General features: G+C 38.9%; 1 protein-coding gene across 1 annotated transcript; it reads right to left on the reverse strand.

The window, feature by feature from the left end:
* Positions 1-8,071: 8,071 nt before the first annotated feature.
* On the reverse strand, positions 8,072-17,515 carry PRL (prolactin). Its single transcript, XM_037521029.1, has 5 exons — positions 17,428-17,515; positions 15,384-15,565; positions 12,975-13,082; positions 10,413-10,592; positions 8,072-8,263 (listed from the first exon to the last, which is right to left on the reverse strand). Exons 1-5 carry the CDS (start codon positions 17,513-17,515, stop codon positions 8,072-8,074), a joined length of 750 nt encoding a protein of 249 aa, XP_037376926.1.
* Between the last annotated feature and the right edge of the window lie 434 nt (positions 17,516-17,949).

A 17,949-nucleotide genomic window follows, 5' to 3' on the forward strand; every position in this document is an offset into this window, starting at 1 on the left:
CTTTGGGTTTCCCATTTATCTATAACTCTTTTGTTGATTTCATGTATTACTGGAATATTTTATAGGATTCCATTTTAATTCATTTATAATGCTTTTGAGTATCTATATATGTGTGTCTGTCTCTATAGCTATACCTATAGATAGATGGCCTATCATAGCCATTGGTATAAAATTTTTACTATATATACTGAAAAGTGGAAGCCTCATTTTCATTGGGAATCTTCCCTGGGTTTAAATATCATTATTGTGAATATCAGCTGGCATTGTAACTTTTGTCTCAATCATAAATATGATTTATGAAACTCAAAAAGTACAGTATTTTATGTGTTCAATTCTTTTCATTGTTCTTTCTTCTCTCCCAAGACTCCAAGATTCTGTCTTTTCTTATTCCCTTTCTGTTTGAAGAATTTCTTGAAACAATTTTGAAAAGTAGTTCTGCTTGTCACAAATTATTTTAGTTTATTCTTTTTCTGTGGTTGCTTTCATTCCTCCAGTCTCCTCCTACTTGTGCATTTCTATATTGTTCCTCTGGTCTGCAAGTCCCAAACCATTTCACCTACTTCTTACCCACTATTAGATATTTGCTTTACTGTTCTCTTGTTATTTGCAGGATGAAGAGTGGGCATAAGTGAATCTGTGTCATCTTATCTGGACTAGAAGCCCACAGTCTGATTTTAAACCTAGCAAAGACATTTTAATGGTCGAAGATGCAGAGGGAACTATGAAAACCTCCCAGCAAAAGAGGTAGAAGTCATGGAGCCCACTTAGTTTGAAACCATCCAACACTGAGTAAGTACTATAGATGATTTACACATTCTGGCCAAGTCTCATTCTGTTTCATTCACTTTAAATTTTTTGCATTTCTTCATTAATTTGCCACACAAATGGATGTTAATGATAACCATAAAATTTTGTTTAGTTTACTTTTGTATGCTAGTGGTCTGCTTTCAGCAAGCCTTGAGATTTAAACCCTTACAGAAAAGAAATCTATTGTAAAATTTGCTTTATCATTTAGCAGTAAATGAATTGATGGACTAATAAAAGGGCTAATGATGATTACTTAATTGAACTTACAAAATTTTATGTATGCATAAGAAGAAGGATATTCATGTATAATTTTATCCCCAGCCCCTTATGGGATGTTGAGGACTTTGATTTAAATTGTATATAAAATATATTATTATATTATGATAAAGAACTTTTTGTGGTAGAAGTATGTGTGTGCATAGAATCCATTAGTTCAGTGGCTTTAAAAGGGAGCATCTTTATCCCTTTGGGAAGAAAAATAACTGCTATTTCTATTTCTATTTATTTTTATTTCATTTTCCTTTGCATCTTATGTGTCTCAAATATGATGAAACATGAGAATAACAACAGATGTGTATGATTTTTAAATTTTATTATATAGGCATTAATGCCATGTTATAAAATGAAAATGGTATGGAGACTAGTGATTCAGGAAATAGAAGAGTGACAAAATTTCCTCCATATTGAAATATTTAATGTGGGCAAATGTATCACAATATTTCTTGAAAGATCTTTCTATTCTGCTGAAGATACACAGATTGTTCATAATAGAGTAGACCCTTGAACAAGGTGTGGGTTAGGGGCACCGATTCCTGAAGAGTCTAGAATCTTTTCACAACTTGTAGTTGGCCCTGCTTACCTGTGGGCTCAGCATCTTGCAGATCCAACCAACTGGACATCTTGGTAAATGGGAATCCACACACAGAGCAAAAATTCCTCATACAAGTGGATGTGCCTAGGGTCAACAATGTTCCCATTCATACGAGTTCAAAGAACACACATCAGTCTTAGAGACTTAGAGACAGAAACATTTTTTGAGTTGGCTGAAGAGAAAGTAATCTGATAGGAGAGGACACCTCTTAGATCTGGGACAACACAGGAGAGCACAAATTTGGGTGATTTAGTAAGAAAGTCTGCTGTTGCTACTTTCAATGCCTTCTAAACTCTCTTTTAAAATCACTCCCTTGCACCATCTGTACTTCCTAAACCCCTTACCCTGTTTGACTATGTTCTTTCTACATAGCAAAAATCATCTGCTAAAATGTACCATACAATGTACTTATATTCATGTTTATTGTGGGCTGTATCTTCCCCCAGCTAGAATGTAAGTTCCCCAAGGGTATGTGTCTGTCTGCTTTGTTCATGGATAGAAACCCAGCAACTAAGAACAACGCTTGAGTAAAGTGGAAATTAACTAAGTAATTATTCAATGACTACTAACAGAGTACTAGGCTGGTCTATGAATTTTAGGTATTAAAGGCTTTTATTTGTTATGATAGCTAAGCCATTCTGCAGTTAGGTTTATATGCTTAGGACATTTTCCTGTTCTCTTTCTCTGCAACAGTATAACCTATATTTAGAGATAAGGTTTTGAAACCAATATGCCAGGATGTACCTTTAAAAACAGTATTAGTTGATATGCTCTCTTTATCCAAAATGAAGTATATGCTTTTTTTTTTTGATGTAGTACAATTAAGTGTGATGAGTGGCCATGAGCCTTGAATCAAAAATCATGTTTAAACACTTGGGTTGAATAAGACACTTCATTGCCAATTGACATAGAGCCTTCATCGAAGAAGCCACCTCTGATTAGACTCACCTGGCTCCTGCCATTCTGGTGTGGCATGCAATTGAACGTCTGCTTTTTAAAAGATATGTTACCTGTGCCATTTGCTCATGCATAGCTTTCTAAATCTGTTTCATCGCTTCATTGGCCTTTCCTATCTTAACTATCCAAATCGTTTATAATTTGTGAGATGATTTCTCGGCGCAGAGTAGAATCTGCCTGCCTACTGGGAAGAGTCATTCCACTCTTAGTGTTATATTTTCAGGGGATTAGAAAGCTTTTCAGTATCAAGTGTCCATAAATATGATTATTACCTTAGAGTGGACACACTTTAATTATTTATCTGATTAGTGATTAACTGATCTCTTGTTGAGAGAAAGAATGAAAGGGGAATAAACAGGTATGGATTCAAGAGAAAGCATTGAGAAACCCTCGATGAACAAAAAGATGAAGGGAAACAATTATTTATGTTTTATTTAGGGCTGGCTCTGTAAATAAATGGGCAGTGTTCATTTAATTTTTATTCACCCACCATGCTGTACAATGTATGTGTTCTTTAAGTGTTCAAAGAGACAACTTGCAACCTGCTTTTTTGTTCTGGTATTTGATATAGTCTAGCACAGACTCTTTAGTGTACTCATTGCTGTGATTTGCTAGCATAACATTTTTGATGATTTCTGGTGCAAAGTTGATGTAATACAAAAAAACAAAATTCAGATTCATGTGTACATAACCTTAATTTATCTCTTCTCATTTTTCTGACTTTCCCATCATTTATTTACTCATCTAGTCTCATGTTTGTGGATGCCTTTTGAGCTTTTATGGCTTCTTCCTGCCTTCCATATCATCAAGTTCTTTTGCTTTTGTCATAATATCTCACCTCCTTTGCTTCTTTCTGCTTGATAGACACCTGTGATATTTCTATAGTGCCATAATAACATTCCAATGTGTTTGTCATTCTCTCTCTCTTTTTTTTTTTTTCCTTACTGCTTATATTCCCTCAGATTCCTCCAAGCCAGATTAAGATTTCTACTTTCCAATTCTGGACATATTGTTCTCTTGCACTAAAATTTACTGTTTTCCTGTTGCCCGTAAAATAAATTGTCATAAATGATCCTGCACAATGCATAAATAATCCTTACAAGTTGTTCCCCCATTATTAATCTATTTCGAGTGTTTGGCATACTGAGGGTGCTTAAGAATGAGGGATATTAGATGTCTGTTAAAACATTTCTGTGTTGTGGCCAAAATTCCTTCTTTTGTTTTCTTTCTTTTTTTTTTTAAAGATTGATTTATTTATTTATACAAGCACTGGGTACAGTCAGAGCGCAGAAGGGTGAGAGAATTCACCAGAGACAGAGCAGGGAACAGAACAGGCAGACTGACGATATACACTGCTGACGGGAGCAGTGGGTGCGGCAGGAGAGGTCTGCCACACCATGTGGGACCCTCGCTGGCGGCCAGGGATTGAACCGGCACTTCAGACGCTGCGGGGCAGCTTTGCAGCCCAGTGCTCAACCGCTGCGCCACCGGGGAGGCCCAATTCCTTCTTTTCATGTTCATATGTTTCTTAAGCTGTATTTTCATCCACCATCGCCATTTAATGTCACCTGTTATTATGACTTTTTCTTACCATAGAGTATAGAAATGTGTTTGTGTTTATGCAACTGTATCTCTCTCTACAGCATGAGAGCAAATTTTTGCAGGATAGATTTTTCTTACCTCCTTTTTTAGTCCCCATAGTACCCATAGCACATGACTGACTCGTCCCAGATCAGTGAATTGCGAGGCTGTTTTGTTTGTTTCTTTATATTTTGTCACTACTATAGTTATTCTTATATAGCAGGGACATTTTTTCAAACATAGTCGTACTTGGAAATTATAAAAAAGGGAAAAATAGACTTGCTCTTTTGAGAAGGGGAGTTATTGTTATAATCCTCCCAAATACCCCCCTTCCAGCTCCCCTCGCTGACTCTACAGCACACCTATGGTTTTGCACAATTGTGTCTGAAAATTCCAGTATTCAGCTTATATGTCATGGTCATACAGGAAGAGACCTTTTAATATCACCACCTCTGTTGTTTATCTGAAATCTTAAGTGTGCTTGGAATAAAGAGAGAAGAATGCATGAAGATGTGGGTGGGATAGTGGTGAACTTCTGTCTCCTACAATTGCATTGTCTATTTATTGCCAAATTCACCTCTGATAAATATCATCCTCTCTGTTGGAAACACCTAGAAATTGGAGGAAAGGAAGTTAAGTAGGTGACACAATAGAATTAGATGTTTTTAACAACAAATGACTTAGAAAGAAAGTCATACAGGGTTTTCCCATATTCTCATGGCTTTTAAAGGAAGAAAGCTGAAATATGAGGTAGTTGACATTTTGCATGCATGCAAGAGCCAAGGGAGAGATTGATAGATTGGTTTGGGGCAGAGTATTCTGTTATATTCTGAAAGGTTACAAATAGAGGCATGAGCAGGACTCAGACAAAAATAACCCTGGCTATGAAGGAAGGGATTAGTTTTGCTGGATTGTGTTCTTTGCATGGAAGAAGACAGTTGCCTTGAATGCTAATATCAAGGGGTGCCAAGTTCTGTTCATCTCTAGAGCTATTGCTAGTGTATTAGTAAGGGCAAGTAATACTCCTAACACAAAGGAAATTTTTGGAAAAGGATGAGAGAAGAATGTGAAACAAAAAGAAGACGTGAGCTATTTGCTCTTAGAGCATAAAAAAAGAGAAATCAAATTGAAATTTAGAAAATTATGGGTCCACTTCATTGTTATTCTCTTAGGAACATGCCAATAACATTTAAATCTTTCTCAGCACGCCAACTTTAATTTTAAAATTGAAGACACTAAAGAAGCCTAGCAACTAAAAAAATACAAATTCAGGTCTTCACCCAACACAGTATTATCATAAGTTCTCCTCATTCATACCACAAACCTTTTATTCACTTTCCCCTGTTTTTGCTTTTCCTTTTCTCTGCCTCCCTCCTGGTCTTCTTCTACTCTGCCTTTCCGTTTCATCTCTATCAGGATATTGGAATATTTCCTATTGTTTGTTTTCTAGGAATTTTTGCTAAGGGACTAAGACTGCTGAAAAGCAGCCCTGCAAAACGACTGCCCTCGAAGGAGAGCTAGCAGAGACTGGCCCTCATCCCAGGTAGTTTAGAAGCAGTTGAATAAGCTCAACAGTGTAATGTAGGCTACACTTTCCAATTTTAGTCAATAGAAGACTCAGTATCTTGGTGGGAGGGGCTGACAGAAAAGGCTAAATAGATGAGGATGGCGTCATCCGGTGACCTCATAGGGAATGTTTGTATGAGCAATTCTGTAAAATGATTATTGATAGATGAATGCTTATTGGTTCTGAAAGAAAGGCTGAATCCCATCTCACTTCTTAGGTTAATTCTGCTTATGCGGCCAAATTTCTGATGCACTCTGTGTCCATGTGGACAAGAAAAAAAGATAACTGTCAAGAGATCCCAGGAAGTGGTCAGAAGCAATCTGGTATCATTGCCACTCAGTTGTTTGGAGTGTTTATTGAGCATGGCTTCCCTGTGGATCAGCTGGCAGATAGCTGACATCGAGCCAATTTTCTTCAGTAAGACGCTTGTGTGGAAAAGGGAACAACATCAGAGGCTGTAAGAGCACTGCAAATAATAGAGCTAAAGGGTAGATAGAAGAATCCAGAAAGGGCATTTTCCCTGGTAAAGAAACTGTAGTGAGATATTCCCACTTGAGAAAGTCCTGGGGTCCCACAACAGAGATGTTGCCATTTATTTACTTTTTAATTTTTTTAAAATTAATTTATTTATGTAAGCACTGGGTACAGTGAGAAGCGCAGGAGGGTAAGAGAATTCACCAGAGCCAGAGCGGGGAGCAGAACAGGCAGACTGACGAAGTATACTGCTGAGGGGAGCAGCAGGCAGCAGGAGAGGTCTGCGCGCCATGTGGGACCCTCGCTAGTGGCCAGGGATCGAACCGGCCCTGCAGAGGCTGTGGGCAGCTTCGCAGCCCAGTGCTCAACCGCAGGGCCACAGGGGAGGCCCAGATGCTGCCATTTAATGGAAATTCCAGATTAGTTCCTCTGACAATGAGAATTCTACAGTTGCGCTCCCCAATCAGTAATGTCAGAAATTTCCTATATTTCCTCATCCTCCATTCCATAGGAATGGAGATCTAGGTGTGGGGAATTACATATGAGGAGAGGAAAACGTTAAATAAGTTTAATATGAGATAGACTGAAACTGACTAGAATGATAGAAAAATACTGGATGGTTTCACTTATAGGAGGAATGTGGGGGATCCAAATGAGGGGGAAAAAAGCAATTATAATAAAGTGAAAATCAGGGCCCCCCTAGTGTTTAAGGGGTTGGTGGTGGTACATGTGTGAATTGGTGGTGGGAGTATCACGGGAACTATAACTGAGATGAGAAAGCATACAGTGTACAAAATTGAAGAAAAATGTAAAAAATATATAAAATAAAAAATAGAATAAACAAAAACAGACAAATTTAAAAAAGGATCTTTTTGACCAAGAGTGATTAGAATATATGTCATGTATCCAATGAGTGGCAACTCCATAGAGCATGGTTGAAGATGGCTAATGAAGAAAACTAATGACGTTTCATGTCTATATCCTCCATGGTCTGAATGTCTGTGTATCCTCCAAATCCACAGGTTGAAATTCTAACCCCGAAAGATGACAGTATTAGTATTCAGTGTATTTGTTGGTGATGATTAAGTTACACAGGCAGAGCCCTCATGATTGAATTAGTGTTCTTTTACAAGAGACACAGAGTCCCTAGTTCCTTCTGCCTTGACATGGAAGAGAATACACATCTGTCCGTGTTGCACCCTGGCCTTGTACTTCCAGCCTGCAGAACCTGGAGAAATGTATTTCTGTTGTTTAAAAGCTACCCAATTTATGGTATTTTGTACTAGTTGTCTGAGTAGAAGACAGCATCCTCACACATCTTAGACTGTTCGGTATATCTCATGCTATTAGGGTACAGCACATTTTCCCCATACTTATATTGCCTGTCATAACACTGTGAAGGTTAGCTGCTAGGATGTGACTGACTTTCATAAAAAATTCTGAGAATTCACTCTCTCAGAAGCATGACCAGTACATCCTATCGTCTGATTATTTGACTCCCATAATGTGGGAGCTATTAAAATGAGCTATTAATTGTCTTATTTGTAATGCTAGTTTCTGCTACTGGTGGCAGATTTTAATAGTAACTTCTCAGTGGTAGTGATGAATTTTCCTTTGATTTTCTATTAAATGAAGATAAGAAACTTTGACAGATTGCCTTTGTAGATTTTGACATCTCTGAGGAGTCAGTTTTTATTTTTTAAGACGAGACCCATTACACCCAAGCATGCATTAAAAAGCTATAAAACTAGAAGAAGCTTACATGGGATGGATCATTAAGAACCATCTCAGAAATAGATGGAATGGGTGTGGGTTCAGCAGTTGCTGTCATAGATGATTCGGCACTTCAGGAGCTTGAGGTAATTGTCAATCTTATGTGAATCCCTGCGTAGGCAGTGGAGCAGGTTATAAAAAGCAAAGAGGCGAGCATCTTCATCAGCCATCTGCAGGGATGGAAGTCCCGACCAGACAGAATAGACTTCATTTTCTTTGATTCCAGGATGAACCTAATTACCAAAGAGATAGTGACTTATTAGCATGATTAGTATTTGCTTTTCTGTGTTCTTTTAAGTTGTTGAATTATGGTCTGGACAAGAGACATAAATGTGATGCTCTAGACAGAGGCATGGATTATTGAACCAGTATCAAGAATTATAACAAAGGAGAAGCAGAACTCAAATGTGAAGTTTCTCCTGTGTCTGTGCTCACAGATAAAGTGTGTTTGTGCAGGAGTAGAAAGATGGTGGATCACAAAGTTGATATTTGAATACAGGACTGAACATGGCCAGGGGATAAAGAGGAAAAAGCCTCGTTCTCCCCCTGGAGAAACCATGTCATGGTCTGAATCTTGTCCTCATGTGCAATTTGTATTATGTTCTTCTGACTGGTCACCATGATTACATTTGTATTTTTCCAGTTTTGAATGGATTCTATTATCTGTGCAGTGAAGGGACCCAAGTCTTCAGAGGTGATGTGGATTGTACTTGATGTTTTAAGGTGCAGATAATTTCCTGCTGATTATGACTGAGATGATCTGCTGAATTAGTCAGAACACTTTCACAATCTACCTAGGACAGATAAACCCCTGAATTCCATGAGGAATAGCTGCTTTCTTTGCATGTCTCTGGTATGGAAGGTTCTGGAAAAAGTACCTATGTGCATGCAGGTGCTGCCAGCACTCCCTGGTAGTGATGAGTGAGTGGGGTGGTATGATGGGAAGGTGATAACCAGTCACATTGAGCAACACCAGGTCACACTCAATTGACCTTTGTTGGGATCCTTGGAGAGAGGAGAGAAGTAACCAGCTTGTCCACCAAAAAGTCAGCTAGTTTGGAGAAGTCAGCTAGTTTGGAGAGCTATTAGATAGAAACATGGCATACCTGTAGACCATGATGAGCTAAATTAGCTTTGTCATGTGAAGTAAGAATATTTTTTAAACATGGAAATTCCTTACTTGAATGTAAAGTGTGTGTGTGTGTGTTTGTTCGCTTTCTTTCCGTTTTTATTTTTGTGCTTGAGCTTTAAGACAGATTTTACTGTGCAGGGGACAGTGATATGAACAAGGACAACCAAGTAGTTAAAAAAAAAAAGAACAAAAAAAAGTGAACTATTATAGAGCAAATTAGTGACCTTGGAAAACAGGCCCACAGTAATGAAGAAAATAACTTGAAAATCTAGGTGTTTATTTCTTATGTTGCAAGGTCAAAATGCACTTTGTATTTGTGTTAGAGATATTCTTCTCCTATGAAATGACAAAAATGACACATGATAACATGTACTTTGTACACAATAAGAGAATTCTAAAATTGCTCCTATTATTATTCCTATAATCATATATTTTTCTTTAGATAATACATTATTTCTAAGAACTTCAGAAAACTGTTTAGATGTTACCGATTTCATGCTGAAATTACCTCATAGCAATGGTGATAAATTGCAAATATTCACTCAACCTAAATAGGACACATTCTTTGGGGAGATGAAATGCAATGATCTGATTTTTGAACCCCACACAAAACAAAATTTAGGATGAGACGACTTTTTATAAAAAAAATATGAATTCCAGTAGAAAAGATACACCCGCTTCTTTTGTGACCCACTAAAATCCAGTCCTGCGGGGCAGCATTGATGCCGTGGCTTCAATCAACTTCTTTTCCTGATAAATATGTCCAGTGTTGGAAAGGGAATGTGGGAAATAGACAGGGGCAAAACATCCAGTTTGATTTTGATTTTCTCTTTTTCCCTTCCTACTGTCATCCCTTGTTGGGGGAGAAAAAAAAAGAATATGAACAGAATGTCAAAAGTGGACACCCTGGGATGAACTGAGGAAAACATTTATCTTGCCAATTCTATTCTCCAGCTTTCTTTCTCTTGAGTACACTTTAACCACCTGTCCCCAGGAAGGGAGAAGTCTGTGGGATCTGTGTGCAGGGTTGGGAAGACTGTACCTATCAGGCATCACGGTAGAATCCTGAGACTCACAAACAATAGAATCTGACACTATGCAACCCCAGGCTCTTGCTTAATTTAATTCAAGTCTGGCGTACAGGTTGCCTAACTCCTGTTCTTGCCATGCAAGATATTGCAGAACTCCTCATCATGCAGGTCACCTCTTTCATTAAAAGAGAAACAGAGAAGCTTCAGGAGCATGCTCACCTGCCCGACTATCTTCTCCATGCCTTCTAGAAGTCGCTTGTTTTGTTCCTCAATCTCTATGGCTTTTGATAGGATACCATCTGGGGCTTCCTGCATTCCACGCACTTCAGTAACTAGATGATACAGAGGGACATTCCAGGAGCGCAGAACTCTAAGTACCAGGTTCAGAAGGTCTTCGTACTGAGGAACGACATAAAGTAACCCCATGAAAACAAGGGTAACACAGTGCATTTCTTTGCATATGACTTTGCTCAGAGAGGCTGACCTCAAATATCTCTTTGTTTATCCCTGCATATATGTGAAATTTTTTGTAGGTGGCAAAGTTTGTAAAATTATGTAACTTTAAGCTCTTGACTTATACACATCTGTAACAATTTGCTAAAATTAACAGAAATCTGTCTAATTTAAATAACTCTTTCTACTGAGAGTTCTAGTTTATAACAGGAAGAATGGGGATTTTCCTCTGAAATTTGACCCTGTGCGCATTCTTTGTGTTCTTTTATACTTGACTACTCTGTTTGGGACCAGCGGAAGCTTTATTGGGACTCAGTACGTATCTATAGTAATTGACTCAAGAAAGACAGATTTTACTAGTGTTAGTGACCAAGGGACCAAATCATTTTCACCCAAAGATTCCCTCATATCAGTGAATGAAACTGATGCTCTATGCATTCATTTGTGATACGTATTTGTATTTTACAAGATTAGAACAAAGAGACAATGAGGAAGACATGGTGTTTATAAACATAAGCTTGCCCCAGCCTCCCTGGTGGCCTAGGGGTTATGTCTCAGTGCTATCACCACTGTGGCCTGAGTTCAATCCCCAGCCAGGCAGCTAACCCACATTTGGCACAGCAGACCTCTCCTGTTTCACCCACTGCTCCCCTTAACAGTGTATTTCAGTAAATCCACCTGTTCTGCTCCACACTCTGTCTCTGATGAATCCTCTTGTCCCCTGTACCTCTGGCCCAGACCCCCGTTCTTCTATCCAAAAACAAAATGCTTTCCTCAATCTCTACCAACTCCCACCCCCTTTGTTCTATCAGAAAAATCTATTTTGTTGACATATTTAGATGAGTAAACAGGCACAAAGCTCTCTCTGTCCTAACAGGACCAATGGATTCACACCAGAGGCTTTGTCCTCTCCTCATTTACCATCACCAGGATGGGGAAGCCCAAGTTGCTGATCTCTGACTAATAAACCTTTCTTGATGTCTGTTAATCTATCTAGCGGGAAGGGAGTTGAAGAGTAGAGAAGAATCGAATGGACATTGCCATAGAAACGTACTGGGATGTGAAAGCGAGTTCCAAGGAGGTACAGGCCGCATACTAAATGGCACTGTAGTTTTGCTGTGCACACAGAAGTGTTATGATGAAAACAGGGTTTCGAGGGTGGGGGCAAAAGGTGGAGTGGCCAGTAGGAGAGGGTTATTGATCCCTTGCTGATAGATGTAGTGTGATAATAGTTTTGAGGAAATGTGAACCTGAACCCCTAAAATATACAATTTGTAAATCCAGGTTACCCCAGTTTAAGAAAAAAGGCCCCTTTACGCAGGGGCCTGGTGTAAATTCCATAATCTCTCCAAGTGCTGGCTTCCTAATATTAGTCAGTGTAATGATCATTCCTTGTATTATAGGAAATTTTGGCAAGGATTAAATGCAGTAATGCACAAAAAGCATTTTTCCATGTCTGGCAGTGTAGTAGCACTTAATAAATGCTAATTCCTCTTTTCCTTCTGCCTTTATTTTCCTGTTATGATCATCATCATCATTGTTTATTTTTCAGAATTACCAATGTATTTTTAGTAGACAGAAAAATTGTTGTACCATTACCAAAGTTGAAAAAAAAAAAAGAGAGCAAATTGTACTCAGGGGGGAGGGCATATTAGTGAAGATATTTATTGTAAATCATGTTTGTCAGTGGTCAAAGGGAGGAATTATAATTAAAAAAATTGGAGTAGAGATTAATATGCAGACTTTGTTGACATCAGAAAAGAGGCGATAGTTCCAGCTATGGGAAGCAAAACATATTTTATAGGATCAGATTGGGAGGGAGACTTACAGTGAAGAAGTAAGAGGTGGCAGAGGAGTCAGTGAAGAAAGAATTTGGTGTTTGAGAAATAGTAGAATCAGGTGAAGCATGAAAGTCTAAGACTCAAATAGTGGGTTGGTCAACGGACTTATATGCTGCCCATGTAGGAGTCACATAAAATCAATAAAATGCATTTGCCTTTCCTATATAGCCATGAATTTTCCAGATCTTATATTTTACACGTGGAAATTCAATTAGTGCTTTCATGGATATAATGTATGCAATCCTAGGTATTTGGTTAAAATTATGCCTGCCTGGATAATTATAGATCTGCTATTTATTTTGCTGCTATAACCTTTACTGAAATTTTATCAACTACTTCTTGTAATTTCTCTTGGCTTCTCACACTTCCTTCACTTATCTCTGCATGTGCAATCACCATTACCTACCTAGTACCTCTTATAATCTACAGCTTGGCAATGCCAGGGAAATACCTCAATGTAGGTGAAAAATATGACTGAAAGACTCACACGAATCTGCTGGGCTTGCTCCTTGTCTTCAGGGGTTGAGAGGGAAGAAGTGTGGCAACTCTTGATGGCCTTGGTAATGAACCCTCGGCCCTGTGCGTACCGTTTATCCTGGAAGTGATTAAGCAAATTCAATTAGTTGGGTTTGTCTGGGCATTGAATAAATATACCCATGACCAGAATATTAAGACAGTTGGTGCATGTACTTTTTTTTAAAGTGACAGCTAAGCAAAAATAGAAATTGGTGACTTAAGAAAGTCACACTTTTCCCTGTTTTTTCTTCCATTATGTCTATAAATGTATCTTTTTCATCTACCCTCAAAATAGTCCAACTCCTTCCCATCTTTGTGATTCCTTTGTTTGATTTTACTCACTCTATGAGTTACTATTTGGAAAACAAACAAATAAAAATATACTATGTAGTTCCAGGAAGGGCACAGTGCAGGTTTTCTAGGATCTGAGCAGACAGGCAGATAAAGGAGAGTCCTGGAGCCCTCGGTGGCTTCCTCAGGCTTTTATTGAGCTTTTACATGTAGTGTAGCAACCAGATACATGGTAGACAGGGCAGCCGGGGGCCAGGGGACTGGTAGGCCTCCAAGCCCCTGGCAAAGCTTCACTCTTGGTTTCTCTGGCATTCTTTCTCCCTGTTTTTATCTCCTGCCTCATCTCCTGCTTTTGCTTCTCTTGGCAGATATCTCAATACTGAGCCATGGCCTACAGAAGTAAACAACACAGCTTACAACAATGTCACAACTGCAGGTGCCCCATCAGGCAGGGCAATCCTAATTCTGGGAGGGCAGAAAAGCCTGAAACCATTTACCCTACAACTAAATATGAAACATTAAATGTTTTATTACATATTTAATTATCAGTTTTTCTTTAGGATTTGAAGCATATATACCTATAGTTGGCCAGTGTATTTCAGTAGATCTGCCTGTTCTGCTCCCCACTCTGTCTCTGGTGAATCCTTTCACACCTCACCCTGTGCATCTCTGGCCTGCCCACCAGCTCTTGTATGCATAAATAAATCTTTTTTTTTAAAAGATGAGAACTCTGTATATATGTATCTATTCCAAACACTGAGGCACATCCCTCATGGAGATCCTTTGACTTCCTCAAATGAAGTCAACAGTTCCAATCTGTTGTCTGATCCTGGATTAAAATACATCTTCCAGGAGCCTCCCTGGTGGCTCAAGGGGTTAAGATGCAGCCTATGAAGCTGTTGGCAGCCTAGCAACCCACATGGCGCAGCAGACCTCTCCTGGATCACCCGCTGCTCCCCTCAGCAGTGTACTTCCATCAATCTGCCTGTTCTGCTCCCCAGTCTGTCTCTGGTGAGTCCTCTCACCCCCCACACCTCTGGCCTACATCCCAGTTCTTGTGTGCATAAATAAATAAATCTTTAAAAAATACAGCTTCCAACCATCTTAAGCAGAAAGAGTAAGAATAACTGTTTCCACTTTTAAAGTGGAGGTGTAGATCTATACACTGGAAATCTTAGAATGATAACTTGCCTCATTTATTCATTTCAGAAAACTATTATTATAGGTTTGTTTTCTTGACATGGATTCAGCTTTACTTTAGCTTTGTTCTACTTTGCAATCCACTGCAGCTCAGTTCTTAACTTCTTGAACATCAGCAGTAAGCTGGGTGAGAGTGCCCAGAGCGAGGAATCCTACATGCAAGGACAAGAAGGGGACACTCCTCCTGTTCCTCAGCTCCACCTAAAAGTGTTTTATGTTTGGTGTTGTCATGGACTGAATGCTTATGTTCCCCCCAAATTCATATGTTGAAGCCCTAATCCCCCATGCATTGTACTGGAAGAAAGAATCTTTATGGAGGTAATGAAGGTTAAACTATGCCATAAAGATGCAGCTCTGATCCAATAAGATTGCTGCCCTTATGTGAGAACCACAGCATTCTCTCTCTATTTCCCTCTTTTTCCCTGTCTCTCTGTCTGTCTCTTTCTCTCTGTCTCTCCTCTGCTTGCCACATGGGGAAACAGACAGAGGGTAAGCTAAGAAGAGATACCTCACCAGAACTTGACCTTGATGGCATTCTGACCTTGGACTTCTAGCCTTCTGAACTGTGAAAACATAGATTTCTGTTGTTCACGTTTCTCAGTCTATAATATTCTGTTTTGGCTGTCCTAGCTGAGTAATATAGGTACTTAAAATTCTCAAAATGAGTGAAAGGAAATTAAAACAATTACTACCCTCTTCAAGAGTCATTGCGATTGTATGAAACGGCCCCTCTCTCCAGGTTCCACATTTTATTAGCTGATGCCCTGTTTCACCTAGTAATTCCTGTATGTGAAGTCTGACTTAGGCAGCTTCCTAGTTAAAGTGTGGCAAAGCCCAGTCAATCACGGGAAGGTTCCTTCTGGGGAGACACAAGAAGTGCGGTGCTTACAAATTCGTTGAACATTTCCGAAGAGAGGTTATGGATGTAGTGAGACAGGATGACAGCACGGTCAAACAAGTCTCTCAGGGACACCTGGCAATTGGCAGCCCCACTGGGACAGATGGGCAGGGAGGATACGCTCTTGCACAGAAGCAAGTTCGACACCAGCAGCAGCAGAATCAGTAGTGACCCTGTAGAAATAGACGCGTGAGTCACTGAGCTGATCTATTAAACAGAGGTTATCAAAAGTAATCCTGTCCAGGGAAGTTTTATCTCTCCCTATGGCCCTCAGCACGATTTGGTACTGTAATCGCTGGGGTGGGGGAAGAAACAACAGCTTCCACTGTGTAAATTTAGATATATAATTATATTTGCACAGATATATAGTTGGAGAAGTAGGTTACTCCCTGCATTTGTGTATTGCTCCCAGAAGTCCTTCTGTACTTTGCAAACATTTGGAGCTTAAATTAATTCTGAGCCAGGGTGGGAAGGTCATTCTCTTAAGATAGCTTAATGTCTTGGGAATACTGCAAATTTTCAGCAGCCAGGCCCTCTAGGAGCTTGTAATTTTTAACTGTGTGTTGGCCTATATTTGCATCTTAGATGCTGAAATGGCAAGAATAGCCCAGGTGATGTTTGTTCTACCTCAGACCTGGTAAGACTAAACAGGCAATGGTTTGATTATATTGAGTATGGGGACCATTCTATCGTAAAATCATGCTGTAACTTGGATCTCTTAACTCACCTTAACAACCCCACGTATTTGCTTGACACTCTGCCAAATACTTTAAAATTGTTTAAATTTTGTGTTTCACAGTGACCCTGTGAGACAATCTCAGCCATCACTGTTATGAAATTACATTGAAGAAGCAGATGACTTAGAGTTTAGGTGACTTTCCCTGACACCCCTTTCTAGCAGGTGGCTTGTCATCTTGTCACTGGCCCTGCTGATCAGACACACCTTTGGGCGCTCAGTCTGTCGGTGGAGGGGGTAGGTCTTCATCAGAAAGCATAATTACACAGTTCTTGCAGAGGTTATTACTATGACTTGTAAAGAACAAAACTTTCTTTTTGATTGCCTCATAACAGTCGCCCCAGGAAGCTGATTTGACCCACTTCTTTCCTGCTCTAGCTATAAAATAGTCACTTTTAGAATCTTTGGCAAGTATCAGAAATGATTTAGTCATCAATTCGTTATCTCAGCAGATGGACAGATAGGAAGGACCTCTAGTATATCAATAGCTTACTCTTTCAAAGGGAAAGAAACATTTTAAAATCACTTTTAACCTCAAAGAAACTGCTCCGAAAGGATATCTGATTTAAAAAATGTGCTTATCAGAAAACTAATTTTCTATTGGAAATGTCCAAGTCAAAACTAGGCAAGTACAAAAGATTTATGTGCGGAAAAAAAATCCAAACCTAAATATCTAAAAGCATTGTTTAGTATAAAATGTAAATGACCTTTTAGCTACAAAACAAGAAAATATTAGTAGTGTGAGATGATGCAGGTAACACACTTTAAAATTTCAAAACCATTATGTTTCAGAAAAGTTTTTCTAGGTTCATTATAGTCATTTAATGGATATTTCTTTTTCCGCAGCTGTATATAAAATATGTTTTGCATATGAAGACAGTGGCATAGTGGTTCAAGGAAATTCATAACTGGGTAGATATTTTTCAAGCCTGAGTATATTTATTTATGTGTACATTTATCACCTGAAAGTGAGATAAACTCGATCAAAGTTTTTGTATTTTGTTTCATAAAATAAATTTTATGATTGCCCCAATGTCTTTATCTTCCAAATGTCGATCAAGAAATTGGAGGTGATTAGTTGTTATCAGTCTGTTTTTCCTTTGAAAATGTCATTTGGCGCAAACCCAATCAACAAATATTATGAAAACATCCTACTGTCATTGTCTGTGTTATGGTTCCAGAGCTAAAAGTTTCATCAGGCTGACTCATTTTGGTCAAACCACAGAAGATTCCTGAGAAGCAGAGAATGTTACTTCCTGCCTTCTGGAGTTGTGGTAGATTGGATCCATTGTCACTTACATGCTTGTTGCAGCCCGAGGTTTCTCAAACTTGGCATTATTGGCATTGGAGCTGAACCATTCCTTGTTCTAAAGACTGTCCTGTGCATTGTAGCCTGTTTAGCAGGCTCTCTGATCTTAACCTTCTCGGTATCAGTAAAACACACCTGCCATCCTCTTAAGACAACCCCAAACATCTCCAGATGTTAACCAAATGTCTCTGGATGAAGGAGGATCCCCCAATTGAGAACCATGGTTTTAATATGATCTTGTACAGTTGGTTTTTTAGAGCAATTATTAGAGAAGCCTTTTAAATTCTAAGTACCTATTGCTACGAGACTGTTAAAATTTCAAGTTACTACCCCTACTGGCATGTTGATAAAGTGAACAACCCCGTTAATTTTTGCACATACCTTTCAGTGATGAACCTTTGTTGTCCATGGTGGTGGTAATTTCAAGAAGCACACCTTACCAGAGAAGACCTGGTAGTCCTACAACTTCCCCTTCCCCAGATATTGGCTTTATAAGGCTTTGACATCTTCAT

This window comes from Talpa occidentalis, unplaced genomic scaffold (assembly GCF_014898055.3).
Source record: "Talpa occidentalis isolate TD23 unplaced genomic scaffold, MPIMG_talOcc4v2.1 talOcc4.2, whole genome shotgun sequence".
In the NCBI taxonomy this organism is placed as follows: domain Eukaryota; kingdom Metazoa; phylum Chordata; class Mammalia; order Eulipotyphla; family Talpidae; genus Talpa; species Talpa occidentalis.

Excerpts from the sequence above, each read along its gene's own strand:
- PRL (XM_037521029.1), bottom strand. The coding sequence starts at position 17,515 with ATGCACAGGACAGTCTTTAGAACAAGGAATGGTTCAGCTCCAATGCCA. Across the intron at positions 15,566-17,427 it reads CCTCGGGCTGCAACAAGCAT|GGTCACTACTGATTCTGCTG; the intron begins GTAAGTGACAAT and ends CTATTTCTACAG. Across the intron at positions 13,083-15,383 it reads CGGAAATGTTCAACGAATTT|GATAAACGGTACGCACAGGG; the intron begins GTAAGCACCGCA and ends AATCACTTCCAG.